At 44.6% G+C, this 11,727-nt stretch overlaps 1 protein-coding gene and 1 non-coding gene across 2 annotated transcripts; both read left to right on the top strand.

The window, feature by feature from the left end:
• The first annotated feature begins 4,804 nt into the window (after window positions 1–4,804).
• Window positions 4,805–9,562, top strand: RPL23 (ribosomal protein L23). Its single transcript, XM_008523279.2, has 5 exons — window positions 4,805–4,853; window positions 5,422–5,505; window positions 5,805–5,933; window positions 9,188–9,301; window positions 9,428–9,562. Exons 1-5 carry the CDS (start codon window positions 4,841–4,843, stop codon window positions 9,508–9,510), a joined length of 423 nt encoding a protein of 140 aa, XP_008521501.1. The 5' UTR covers window positions 4,805–4,840; the 3' UTR covers window positions 9,511–9,562.
• Window positions 5,536–5,669, top strand: LOC139074265 (small nucleolar RNA SNORA21). Its single transcript, XR_011523801.1, has one exon. It is a non-coding gene; the product is annotated as a small nucleolar RNA SNORA21 (small nucleolar RNA).
• Window positions 9,563–11,727: the final 2,165 nt, after the last annotated feature.

Raw genomic sequence — 11,727 nt, forward strand, 5'->3', positions numbered from 1 at the left:
AAGTGGGGTCTGGCTATTGTGGATGTCTCTGAGACTCTTACTAGCAAGAACAATGAAGTTAATAATATTACATTATTTCATTTCACTTTTGTTCTTTCATAAGTATAAAGTGGAGCTTTCCAGAGGCTATATGATGTGTGACATCACAACAGATTAAATGTGGAAACATGAAAATCCAGCTGTCTTTCGTTAAGCCAGATATCAAAGGGATTTCCAAAAGAATGTAAAGCAAAGCCACTCTTCTCATTCAATTATTTTTGTTTGGAAAAATGTAGTTATTTTCCATTTTAAAATGCTATGTATTTTAACAGGTAATGGGCTTATTATCTTAAATGAATTAATAAATACTTTAACATTTCACAATTTAAATTTCTAATCCAGTCAATGTCAATAGATACAACCTATATAAGCAAAAATTCTTTGAGGTCCTCAATAATTTAAGAATGTAAAGGGATCTTCAGATGAAATATATTTGGGAATCACTGTTCTAAGTAAAGAGGTGGCTAGGGGGAGAGCATGTTGGGGTTGTGAAATGACATACGGAAGAGAGGACATTTGAGCAGAGTTTTGAAGGACATATAGTGGATAACGCAAGAAAGAGTCCTGAAATCCTAAGCAGTTTGGTGTTGCTGGAGCGTGAAGTGTAAGAGGCAAGGTGATGGGAGATGAGACCAGGGAGAAGGTAAGCCATTTCAGGAAGAGACTCCAATGCTGTTCTAAGGAGCTTGGGCTTTATCCTGTAAGCACTAGAAGGTCGTTTCCCAGACCTTTGGTTTTCATGAACCCTTGAAATTACGCAACAACAACAACAACAACAAATGGTGGCATTGGGAGGGTGGAAAGCCAATATAGGATTAAAAGCAACATTTTAAATTTTTTTTTTTTTGAGGAAGATTAGCCCTGAGCTAACATCTGCTGCCAATCCTCCTCTTTTTGCTGAGGAAGACTGGCCCTGAGCTAACATCTGTGCCCATCTTCCTCTACTTTCTATGTGGGACGCCTGCCACAGCATGGTTTGCCAAGCAGTGCCATGTCCACAGCCGGGATCCGAACCGGCAGACCCTGGGACGCTGAAGCAGAACGTGCGAACTCAACCGCTGCACCACCAGGCCGGCCCCAAAAGGAACATTCTTAACACCAAAAAAGTTGAAAGAAGATAATTCCAGAATAATAGGCAGTCCTTTAAATTAAGCAAATGTAGCTTTATAAGAAACACTATATTTTCCAAATATTTCTAATTTTGCCATAGATGAATGAAAACTTCTTCACGCAAGGATCCTGACATATGGAGACGATTGAGGTCAACTTCTTCGTTTGTTCAGCAATCAATCAACATGTATTTATTGAGCCAGGCCCTATGATAAGTGCTGAGGATATACTATTGAACAAAAAGGACACAGACCCAGCCCTTATGCAGCTTATAGACTAGTTACAGATGAGTTGGGGCGGGGAGGGGAGGGGGGAGGTCATTCAACAAATAATCATCAAATATATATCTAGGAGTTGTAATAAATACTATGAAGACGGGCCGGCCCAGGTGGCCTAGTAGCTAAGATCAGCGTGCTCCACTTCAGCAGGCAGGGTTCAGTTCCCAGGCGCAGACCTACACCACTCGTTTGTCAGTGGCCATGCTGCAGCGGTGGCTCACATACAAAAAAAGAAAGAAAGAAAGAAAGAAAATGGGCCGGCCCAGTGGTGCAGCAGTTAAGTTCGCACATTCTGCTTCTCCAAGGCCTAAGGTTCGCCGGTCCAGATCCTGGCTGCAGATATGGCACCGCTCGGCAAAAGCCATGCTGTGGTAGGCGTCCCATGTATAAAATAGAGGAAGATGGGCATGGATGTTAGCTCCGGGCCAGTCTTCCTCCGCAAAAAGAGGAGGATTGGCAGTAGTTAGCTCAGGGCTAATCTTCCTCAAAAAAAAAAAAGAGGAAGATCGGCAACAGATGTTAGCTCAGGGTGACTCTTCGCAAGAACAAAATAATAGTATGAAGGAAAAATACAGCATGTTAAGAGAACTTATAAGAAGGGTATCTGACCTAGTATGGGGGTCAGGGCAGATTTCGCTAAGAAAGAGACATTTAAGCTGAGATCTGAAAAATCAATAGACATGAAATACATGATGAGAGTAGGCAGGGTAGCATATTCCAAGAATGTGTGAAGCCTCTGGGTATTCAGGAACATGTCCAGTATCTAGGACTAAAAAACCAAGCCTGCAGAGCAAGAGAGAGCATGGTGTAAGATGAGGTTGAAAAGGCAAGATGATGCCAGATCAGGAGTTAGTAGGACATGATATGGATTTTAACTTTGGTTCTGAGAACAGAATTTTTTGGAGGATTTTCAGGAGAGTGACATCCTAATGTTTATAGTTCTCAAAAATTATTCCGGGCCATTGTATGAAGAGTGAGTGGAAGGAGTGAGGAGAAATAGAGGCCAGAGGCCAGAGGCCAATAGGAGCCTTCAGAAGTAGTTTAGGCAAGAGATGGAGGTGGCTTGGACCAGAATGGTAGCAGAGCAGATGGAGAGAAGTGGATAGACTTGAGAAACATGTAGCAGGCAGCCTGAAAAGAACTTGAAAAGGAGTCTCAGATGGACACCTGGATAGATGGTGATTCCATTTATCAAGAGAGACAAATCTGGAAAAGAAATCATACGTTCAGAAACGTGTGGAATTTGTTTGAAAGGTAGAAAGAGAAACTGGTAGCCAGAGAAGCTGGCAGAATGAAGTCAAGGCATTTTAAGAGTATTGGAGAGATTTATAAATTTATAGACTTTTTTTTTTGAGGGAGATTAGCCCTGAGCTAACTGCTGCCAATCCTCCTCTACTTTATATGTGGGATGCCTGCCATAGCAAGCGGTGTCATGTACCGCACCCGGGATCCGAACTGGCAAACCCTGGGCCACCGAAGCAGAATGTGTGAACTTAACCACTGAGCCACCAGGCCGACCCCTAAATGTATAAACCTCTTAATGTTGAAGAGCCCCAGAGCTTCGTCCATGGTTTTCTTTATCTACCCTTACTTCTTTGTGATCTCATCCACTATCATGGCTTTAAATATACTTATTGCTGACAACTCCCAGATTTATATCTCCTTCTCTCCAGAACTCCAGGCTTACATGTCCAACTTGCTATTTGAATCTCTTGTCTGACAACTAACTCAACGTGTCCAATACTGAACTCCTACTCTTACCCCCCAACCTGTTCCATAGCTTTCCCCATCTCGGTTGATGGCAGTACCATCTTTCACTTGCCCAGACCTAAAGCCTTGGAGACATCTTGACTCCTCTCTTTCTTTCACACCCCACATTTTTTTGGCTCTACCTCCAAAACACATCCAGAACCTGACCACATCACATTACCTCTACTGCTACCACTCTAATCCAAACCACCATCATTTCTCTTCTGGGTTTTTTGCTGTTTTTTTTTTTTTTTTTTTTGCAGGGAAAGATTCACCCTAAGCTAACATCTGTTGCCAATCCTCCTCCCTTTTCTTCCTTTTTCCCCACCAAAGCCCCAGTACATAGTTGTAAGTTTTTCTGGTTCTTGTACGTGAGCTGCTGCCACTGCACGACTACTGACAGATGAGTGATGTGGTTCCACACTGGGAACTGAACCCAGGCCACCTAAGCAGAGTGCATGGAACTTTAACCCCTGGGCCATCAGGGCTGGTTCTCTTCTGGGTTTCTGCAAGAGCTTCCTGACAGATCTCCTTACTTGCATCTGTGTCCTCTCCCAGTCTAGTCTCAACTAGAGTGATCCTTCTGACATAGTAGTCAGATCATGTCCCTCCTCTGCTTGAAACTGGCAATGGTTCCCCATTTCAGCCCATAAATGCTGAATTCCATAGTGGTGTACAAAACCCTACACGATCTGGCTCCTCTTCCCTGGACATTCCTATTCCTAACTCCTTCACCTTAAAGTCTTTGCTCTAATGTCAGCTTCTTCCATGAAGCCCACACTGAACATTCTATTTTAAATTGCAATCTGCCCCTCCTCCCACTTCCTGATGCCTGTTACCTTGTTCTACTTTTATTTTTTCATACTGCTTATCACCATCTAACATAGTATACACCATAATCATATCTATTGTTTAGTGTCTAATATCCACCTTCACCACCACCCCAGCAGAATGTAAGCTCCATAAGGGCAAGAATGTCTACCTGTTTTGTTCCCTGATGAAGTCTCACGTATGCCCAGGACATCTGGCATCAAGTAAGCGCTCAAGAAATATTTGAATGAACATATCGACAGAAGGAAAGAAGCCAGAAGAATGGGGGAGGTTGAAGCTGTGAAACGGGTCATTAATAAAGCAAGACATCTAAAATACAGATGGATATGGGATCAAGCACACATCTATGGAATTATCTCTGGCGCTAGACTGGAACTTCTCGATTACATGACATCCTAAGGAAACCGTTTAGACCTCTTTCTCCCTCGGCCATCCACGCCCTGTGTTCTCTGGAAGCCTCTACACAACACAGACCGTTTTAATCATTTCCGAACCTCTAGTGTCCTGCGAAGTCCCCGCCACATACTAAGTGCTCAAACAAGTTGTTGGGCAAATTAACAAACCAATGTTTCTGTGTCCCCAACTACTTTCGAGCTCGTAAAGACAAGACACGCTGTCATCCGCTTTTGCAGCCACCAAGCCCTCGCCCTCCCACTTGGCAGCGAGAGCTCCAGCCGATGTCCACGACTTACTGCGTAATAAGACAGCGACCTCCGATAAGAGACGCGTGGAGCGAGCTCCGGGTCACGTGATGAGAGTGGGCGGGGCGTCCAAAGTTCATATCCCAGCGTCCTTTGTACCTACTTCCTCTCTGTCCTTTTTCTCGTTTCAAAATGTCAAAGCGAGGTGAGCTTTTCGGTGTGAGGGAATCCTTCGCCATCTGTCGCGAGGTGGCTGCTAGCCTGGCGGGGAGTGGCAGCCATAGGCAGCTGGGGTGCTTTGCTCTCCTCTAGGCCGGAGAGGGAGAGAAGGGGCACCGCGAGAGCCCTGGACGGGGCCCCGAAAGTGGCGGGGGTGCCTGGAGAGTTGAGCTGGCAGGATGCGGTTATGATTGTAGACCGAGCTCCGCGGGATCGCTCCGCGCCTAGCGCCGCAGTGATGGGGTTGAAGTTGGACTGGCTTAGGCCGCAGAGCGGGCGACGTGTGTGGTCTGCCGCCTTGCAGGGAGAACTACGTGGTGCAAAAGTTGGAGCGAGGATTGAGTCTTCCGGGCCCCTTAGTCTCCACGTAAGGGTGGTGATAGGACTTGGCTGTTTGGCAGGAGAACTGGGCGGCACATGGGGAGGGAGGGAGTGGAGTCCTAGAGACAGCGAATGTATACCGTTTCCCAAAGCATGGGCGGATGAACTCAGAGCTTGAGAGTGTGAAGGCAACTCGCAACCATGACCCCTCATGTCTCCCTTCCTCCCCACAGGACGTGGTGGGTCCTCCGGTGCGAAATTCCGGATTTCCCTGGGTCTCCCGGTAGGAGCCGTGATCAACTGCGCTGACAACACAGGTGAGACCTACGGCCGCGCCCTGCCGACCCCCCCTTTTAAAAGCACTCGGTGGGCCTTGGCTGATGACCCACTGAGCCGTCAAGAAGGGGCAGAGGAAAACACCGCTTTTGGGTGAAGCGGCAGCGTGTGGTGTTGTTTCGCTTCAATCGGCGGTGTGACAGCGTGTTCCACCGTGGGACTCACTGGTTGCGAGTGTGAGCGGAGTGGCTTTGGAAGGGGGGGGGGGGGAAATGTTCCACCGGCAGAACTGCCGAATAGGCCCTCAAGAAAGTTCATTTTTGTTTACATCCTTCTCTAGGAGCTAAAAATCTGTATATCATCTCTGTGAAGGGGATCAAGGGACGCCTGAACAGACTGCCTGCTGCGGGTGTGGGTGACATGGTGATGGCCACGGTCAAGAAAGGCAAACCAGAGCTCAGAAAGAAGGGTGAGTAGAGGGACCGAGTTTTCGTTGTCGCCTGGTGGACAGTTGAAGGACTTCTTCATTGGAAAATGGAACAACGATTTTACGATTCTCAAAGCCTCTTACAGCTTTATTTCCTTTGAGAGGCAGCGAGAGAGAAACACCTGCAGTTGAAGTTCTGCTCTTGCTGTCTCAGAGACCGTTCTCTCACCGCCTGATCTTAACTGTGTTCATCTTGCCCTCTTACTCCTTAAGTGTAATTGCCACACTGTGGCCATGGCCCAGCTTTCAAAAATGTAAATCTTGTCTCTTCTCTACTTAAGTTCTTCACTGGGTTCCAGTGTAAGCTGGCGGCTTTGCATATCCCTGCCATTTCCCCCAGCAAGTTCAGCAGGTAGTTATAGACCACCTCACGTACCTAGAGAAGCAAAAGCCCTGTCCTGGAATTTACAGTTCACCCTAACAGCGCCCTCCCCAGCTCTCTACTCGTTTCAGTTGTTGGTGTCTCGCTCTCACCTATACCCCTTTTTTTGTGCCTCAGATCCTTTGTGCATCCTATGCCACCTGCCTGGAAGACTCCGATCCAGTCTTCTTCAGCTCACTTGCTGACACCCTCCCTCCCCACCCCTCAAAGAAATCCTTAATGTGGGTGGTAATTTTTGTGTGCATAACATTTACCTAAGTTTCGTAAGAGCAGGTAACTGGCTTTAGTTCATTGCTGATTTCCTTGGCTACAAAAGAACATGGTGGTACTTAGTAAATGTATTTTTTTCATAGGTGGTTTAGAGCTCAACCAGGTGAGATCATAGCTTTAAGACTTATGTCACCAAGGTTCCTTTTCTGGAACTACTAATTTGAAAGGGAATAATGATACTTGAATACTTTCTCAGGCGGCTGTGAGATTCAGGTGATGAGCATGTAGAGCGTCTGGCCTATTAACTAGTGCAGAGTTAGAGGTGATGTTTTTCATGCTTTACGGCAGGTTCTTTTTATAGAAGAGATTAATTCAAGATCGTACTTGTCAAAAGTTTGGCATGGGTACTTCCAAATCTCTTCTGATGGAATCTAAAACAGGGAGGTGCTCATTGCTTAATTGTGGGCTGCCCCCCAAAAGTTTCCCCACTAGGTATATGAATTAAAAGGGGAGGCCTCGGGGCACTTCTGACTTGTGTCCTTGCTGGCTTTAGAGCTGCTGATACTCAGTGCACTTGAACTTTTCAGCTCCTGAGCTTACTCCTGTGCCTGCTTAGTGTTGTTCTTCCTGAGAAGTCCTCGCCTTTCCTTGATGTACAGTGCAAATGTAGCAGGGCTCAGCCACGTATATCAGTTACTCTTGTAGGCCTGCGTCTGCCGCCCGTCGCCCCACTACCCAGTTTTTAGCCTGTTGGTCAGAAGTCTGACTGTGTTCACCTTTAATATCCACTTGAGGACTTGGTGGGCAAGGAGTAAGTAGCATTGTGGTTAAGCATTGATGAATCAATGTGTAGATTGGGGTCAGCGTGCAGTGGACAGGCTCCCCTCTTAGAACACTTGCTGGGTCTGATCTGTGGCCTCGGGAGCCGTCAGGGAAGGGCAGAGCAGTCCGCCATCACTGTGGGTGAGATGGCAGCAGGATGTGCTGTCTGTCTCAAATCAGTGTGGGACAGACCAGAGAACACTCATGATTTTAGAAATAGTTGTGAGTTTCCATCTCTGTGTCTTCTTTGGTCCTTGTTTCTGCTAAGTGAATACATCCCTTTACCTTAGACATATGTAACTTACAGAGATGTAGAAAGGGACAGGATCGGAAGTCCAGAGACCTGGATTTGTGTGGCCTTCTTTATCCACTAGATTCATTTGTGAGAATTTAAATGGTTCTAAGTAGATGAGTGTCCAACAGAGGAGGCACTCATGAATGTTAGTTACCTGTCTCTTAGTGTGTATCCCGTTGTTAAAAACTTGATCAGAGGCTGTCTGTGTACGTAGATACATAATACTTGCCTCAAGCATAGCCAGGATCCCTGTCCTTATGAAAAATCCTGTATTTCCATGGTCTGATTTTGAATGTAGACATGTAACTGTTAGCCCTGTTTTAAAAGAGGAAAACTTGAACTCCAGAAGATTAAGTAATTTGTTCGAGGTTTCCAGGTTAGTCAGTCAAGATTTCCATCCAGGTGTGTCTGGCTCTAGTTCTTTCAAGTGCAGTGGATGCTTTGTCTTGAAGGTCTGGGAAACTTCCCTTCAGTGCAGGTAGGTTTTAAAAAGTTACTTATGACCCTAGAAAACAGTTCTTCAGAAATTAAACATAAGGGTTAATTACTGAAGAAATGCAAGTTGAATTTCAGTTACCCAACTCTCAGACCTCCAAAAGATGATCTTTGTTAATATTTTGTTGTATGTCCTTTTTTCCTGACTTCTCTGCAAAAAATTAGCTTCTAAACTTTCCTCTGTCAATGGGACCATTACGTTCCCATAACCAGTTCTTGCTTTACAGATGATTATCTTACGAACAAAAAATTGCAGGTGATTAAAAAATTAAATGATTCTGTTCTGTGCGTGTGCCATGACATTATTTAGGTTAATTCCCAGTTTTTGCTCTGTTAAAACAACCTATGCCCTGCAGTTAGAAAGGCATTTGAGATAGGGTAGAGTGTATGGCCGAGATCCTGGGCATACTCATGAAGTTCAATGAGTGTGTATGTACATGTGCTCGCTAGCAATGACAAGGTTCCTTTGGGTAAATTGGTGTGTAAACGAGTTTATATTTGTAAAACCCGACACATGGTACACATTTAATTCCAACAAATTCTTCAAAGCAGTAGTTTTTAGATCGAGGTATGTACTTTCTTGGAGATTTTGATATCTACTGGGCTGGAATATTGCCTAATGAGGAGTTAATGCTTGGCCTCTCCACTCATTCAGTCTGGGGGTAGGGTCCCATTCCCGGTTCTGTGATTAGGATCTTAACAGTGCCCACCTGTTGGATGAAGTGGGGAAGAGTATAGAAAGTGCTTAGCAAGGTTTCTGCTGGTGTGTTGCTAATTGTCCTCCCAAAAGAGTGCAAACTTACACTTGCAAGGAAGTGCAGGTAGTTTTGACTTGGAGTAAGGTCTTTACTTAAGGGATGATTGGTGTTTCCACTGTCTCTCATACGTGGTTTTAGGAAATGCAAAACTAATGATGCGTATACATTATGTCCGAAGGGACGATGTTTGGGTAACTACGAGGTGTGAACTGCTTTTTTCCGGTGGCACTGGGACCTCACAGGTTAATGACTGCTGTTCTTTTTTCCCTCTTAGTACATCCAGCAGTGGTAATTCGACAACGAAAGTCATACCGGAGAAAAGATGGCGTATTTCTTTATTTTGAAGATAACGCAGGGGTCATAGTAAATAATAAAGGAGAGATGAAAGGTAAGGAGGGCTCCTTGTTGTCCCTCAGGTCTTTAAGATTGCAGGATGACTTAGCTCTTGGGTCTAGGAATGTGAGCAAAGGACCCTCTAATCTTACTGATCACTTCGTTCTTTTTTTTTATGCAGGTTCTGCCATCACAGGACCAGTTGCAAAGGAGTGTGCAGACTTGTGGCCCAGGATTGCATCCAATGCTGGCAGCATTGCATGATTCTCCCATGTATTTGTAAGGGAAAAAACCATTAAAAGTTATGTGCTCCCAATGCTTGCCTTCCTTTTCATTTCCACATGTCACTCTTACTGACACTACCTAACCCTTGTCTCCTTTGTAAAATGAAACTACTCTGCGCACACTTTCTGTGGGCATGTGTAAAAAAGAGAAACACAGTCCTTGCACTTTTGTGAGTGTCCAGAACTTCTGGGACTTTCCATTTCTGCTATAAAAACTTCAGTTATTTGGGTTTGGAATCCTTAAAACAAATTGCAGGGAATGGATGCTGCTTAATGACAGGTAACTGCTCTGCTGTTAGGTATTTGAGATAAGGTAGAGTGTATGGTCAGATCCTGGACACACTCGTGGATTCAAAGAGTGATGTGAGGGGGACCAGGTACACGTGTGTATGTGCACACTTTTACAGTTAGTTTTCTTTGAGTAAATTGGTGTGTAAATGAGTTTATATTTGTAAAATCTAATGTGGTAATTGCCATGTAAATTTGCTCTCATGGAAGATGATTAAGTTGCTAATAGTATCTGCAGGTTTTTTGCTATCAAAATGTTGTGACAAGATGGCCATATAACGTATCTCACAAACCCTAGTTTGAGAATACTAAGAGATGATATAATTATGCCAGCACAACAGGTGTGAACCCTGGCAAATTCTGCCTTAAGAGATGAACATTGCAGCTTTTTTTCCCCAAACTGTAAGAGTGACATTCAGGGTCTGGGAAAAATGAGTACTCAGCTGGTTTGGGTCAATAGTCTGGTGTAAAGATGTTAGAACAGGCTTTTTAGACTAAAGTTTGTGTTCATATGTCTAGTATCTGAAAATACTCGGCCTTCAGTGTTATCTGTAAGTTGAGTATAATGCAAGGCTGAAGATTAGAGTGTACACGAAGACCAGCACATAGTTGCTTGGTGAGATGAGTTCTTTTTGTCCTTCAGGGTTTGGAATGGAATATACCAGAACTAGAGAGCAGAGTGCTTCTCAACCTGAGGAGTTAAATGTGTTCAGGCTATTGTTGGTGCCTCTAGTCACTTCTGACTTCTAGTCACCCTGTGTACAGCAGAGTTGAACCCTGTCTGGTCTTTTTTGCACCCTTTTCTCACTTGCTGGTGCTGTATCAGACTGCTATTCATAGGGTTTTCATGGCTAGTTTTTTCTTTCACAAGTGTGTGGCCAGGTCTTGCCTCGTCTTGGTCTGTAACCTCTGTTGAAACCTGTCCACCCTGCTGGTATTTGAAATACCAGTGGCATAACAGAATCGCAGAAACATGAGCTATCACAGAATGACAGCTGGCAGGAAGGTTCCTTGACCTGGAAAGGAACCTGGGTTGTGGTGGTGGTGAGAGTGCTGAATCTTTTTTTTTTTTTTTTTTTTTGCTGAGGAAGATTCATCCTGAGGTAACATCTGTTGCCAATCTAGTTTTTATATGGGTCACCACCACAGCATGACTGTCAAGTGGTATAGTCCACACCTGGGCTCTGAACCCATGAACCCATGCTGCCCAAGTGGAGCTGCAGGGCCGGCCCCAAGAGTGCCAAATCTTAACCACTAGACCACCAGGCCATGTCCCAGACCAATTAAGTCAGACTATGGAGGTAGGACCCAGGCATCTGCACTTTTTAAAACTCCCCAGGAGATTCCAAGTTGCAGCCAAGATTGAGAATTGATGCTGTCTAGACAGCCAACCTAGGTTTTAAGAATATTAAAGAAATCCAGAAGTTTCTAAAACAGAGCTGTCTTCCTTTACCCCACCATCCAGCCTGGTAAGTTTCAAGTCTTTAATGTGACAAGAAGCTCCCAGGCCCTCCATAAAAATGAATCCTTTTTATCCTGTTGTTTGACAGATGTGTATGAAATTTCTCACCTTCCTACTTCAAATGTGAAATGTTAGGGCTGGGCCTGTCATTTTTCCCCTTTACTTGTCTTCTTATATCCTCCAGGTTCTTTCCAAGGTTCAACAGAATGGACTCAAGCTGTAGACTTATTTCCTGTCATTTCAGATTTGATTTATAGGCGCTTGTCATAGAGTAGAACGATTAAGCATGCTGAGTATTTAATTACTAGGATGAGTGATTTTTGTGTATGGATATAATGCAAACTTTTTCTAATGTGCCTTCATATAATAAAAATATTGATAGTGAATATAAAAGAATCCTTCCCTGAGCCTGTGGCCTCATCTGTGAAGGAGGGTAACAGCACCTGA

The sequence above is a fragment of the Equus przewalskii genome, chromosome 10 (assembly GCF_037783145.1).
Source record: "Equus przewalskii isolate Varuska chromosome 10, EquPr2, whole genome shotgun sequence".
Classification (NCBI taxonomy): Eukaryota; Metazoa; Chordata; class Mammalia; order Perissodactyla; family Equidae; genus Equus; species Equus przewalskii.

Coding starts and splice junctions, on each gene's coding strand:
- RPL23 (XM_008523279.2), top strand. Junction 5,506..5,804: donor CAACTGCGCTGACAACACAG/GTGAGACCTACG, acceptor ATCCTTCTCTAG/GAGCTAAAAATCTGTATATC. Junction 5,934..9,187: donor ACCAGAGCTCAGAAAGAAGG/GTGAGTAGAGGG, acceptor TTTCCCTCTTAG/TACATCCAGCAGTGGTAATT.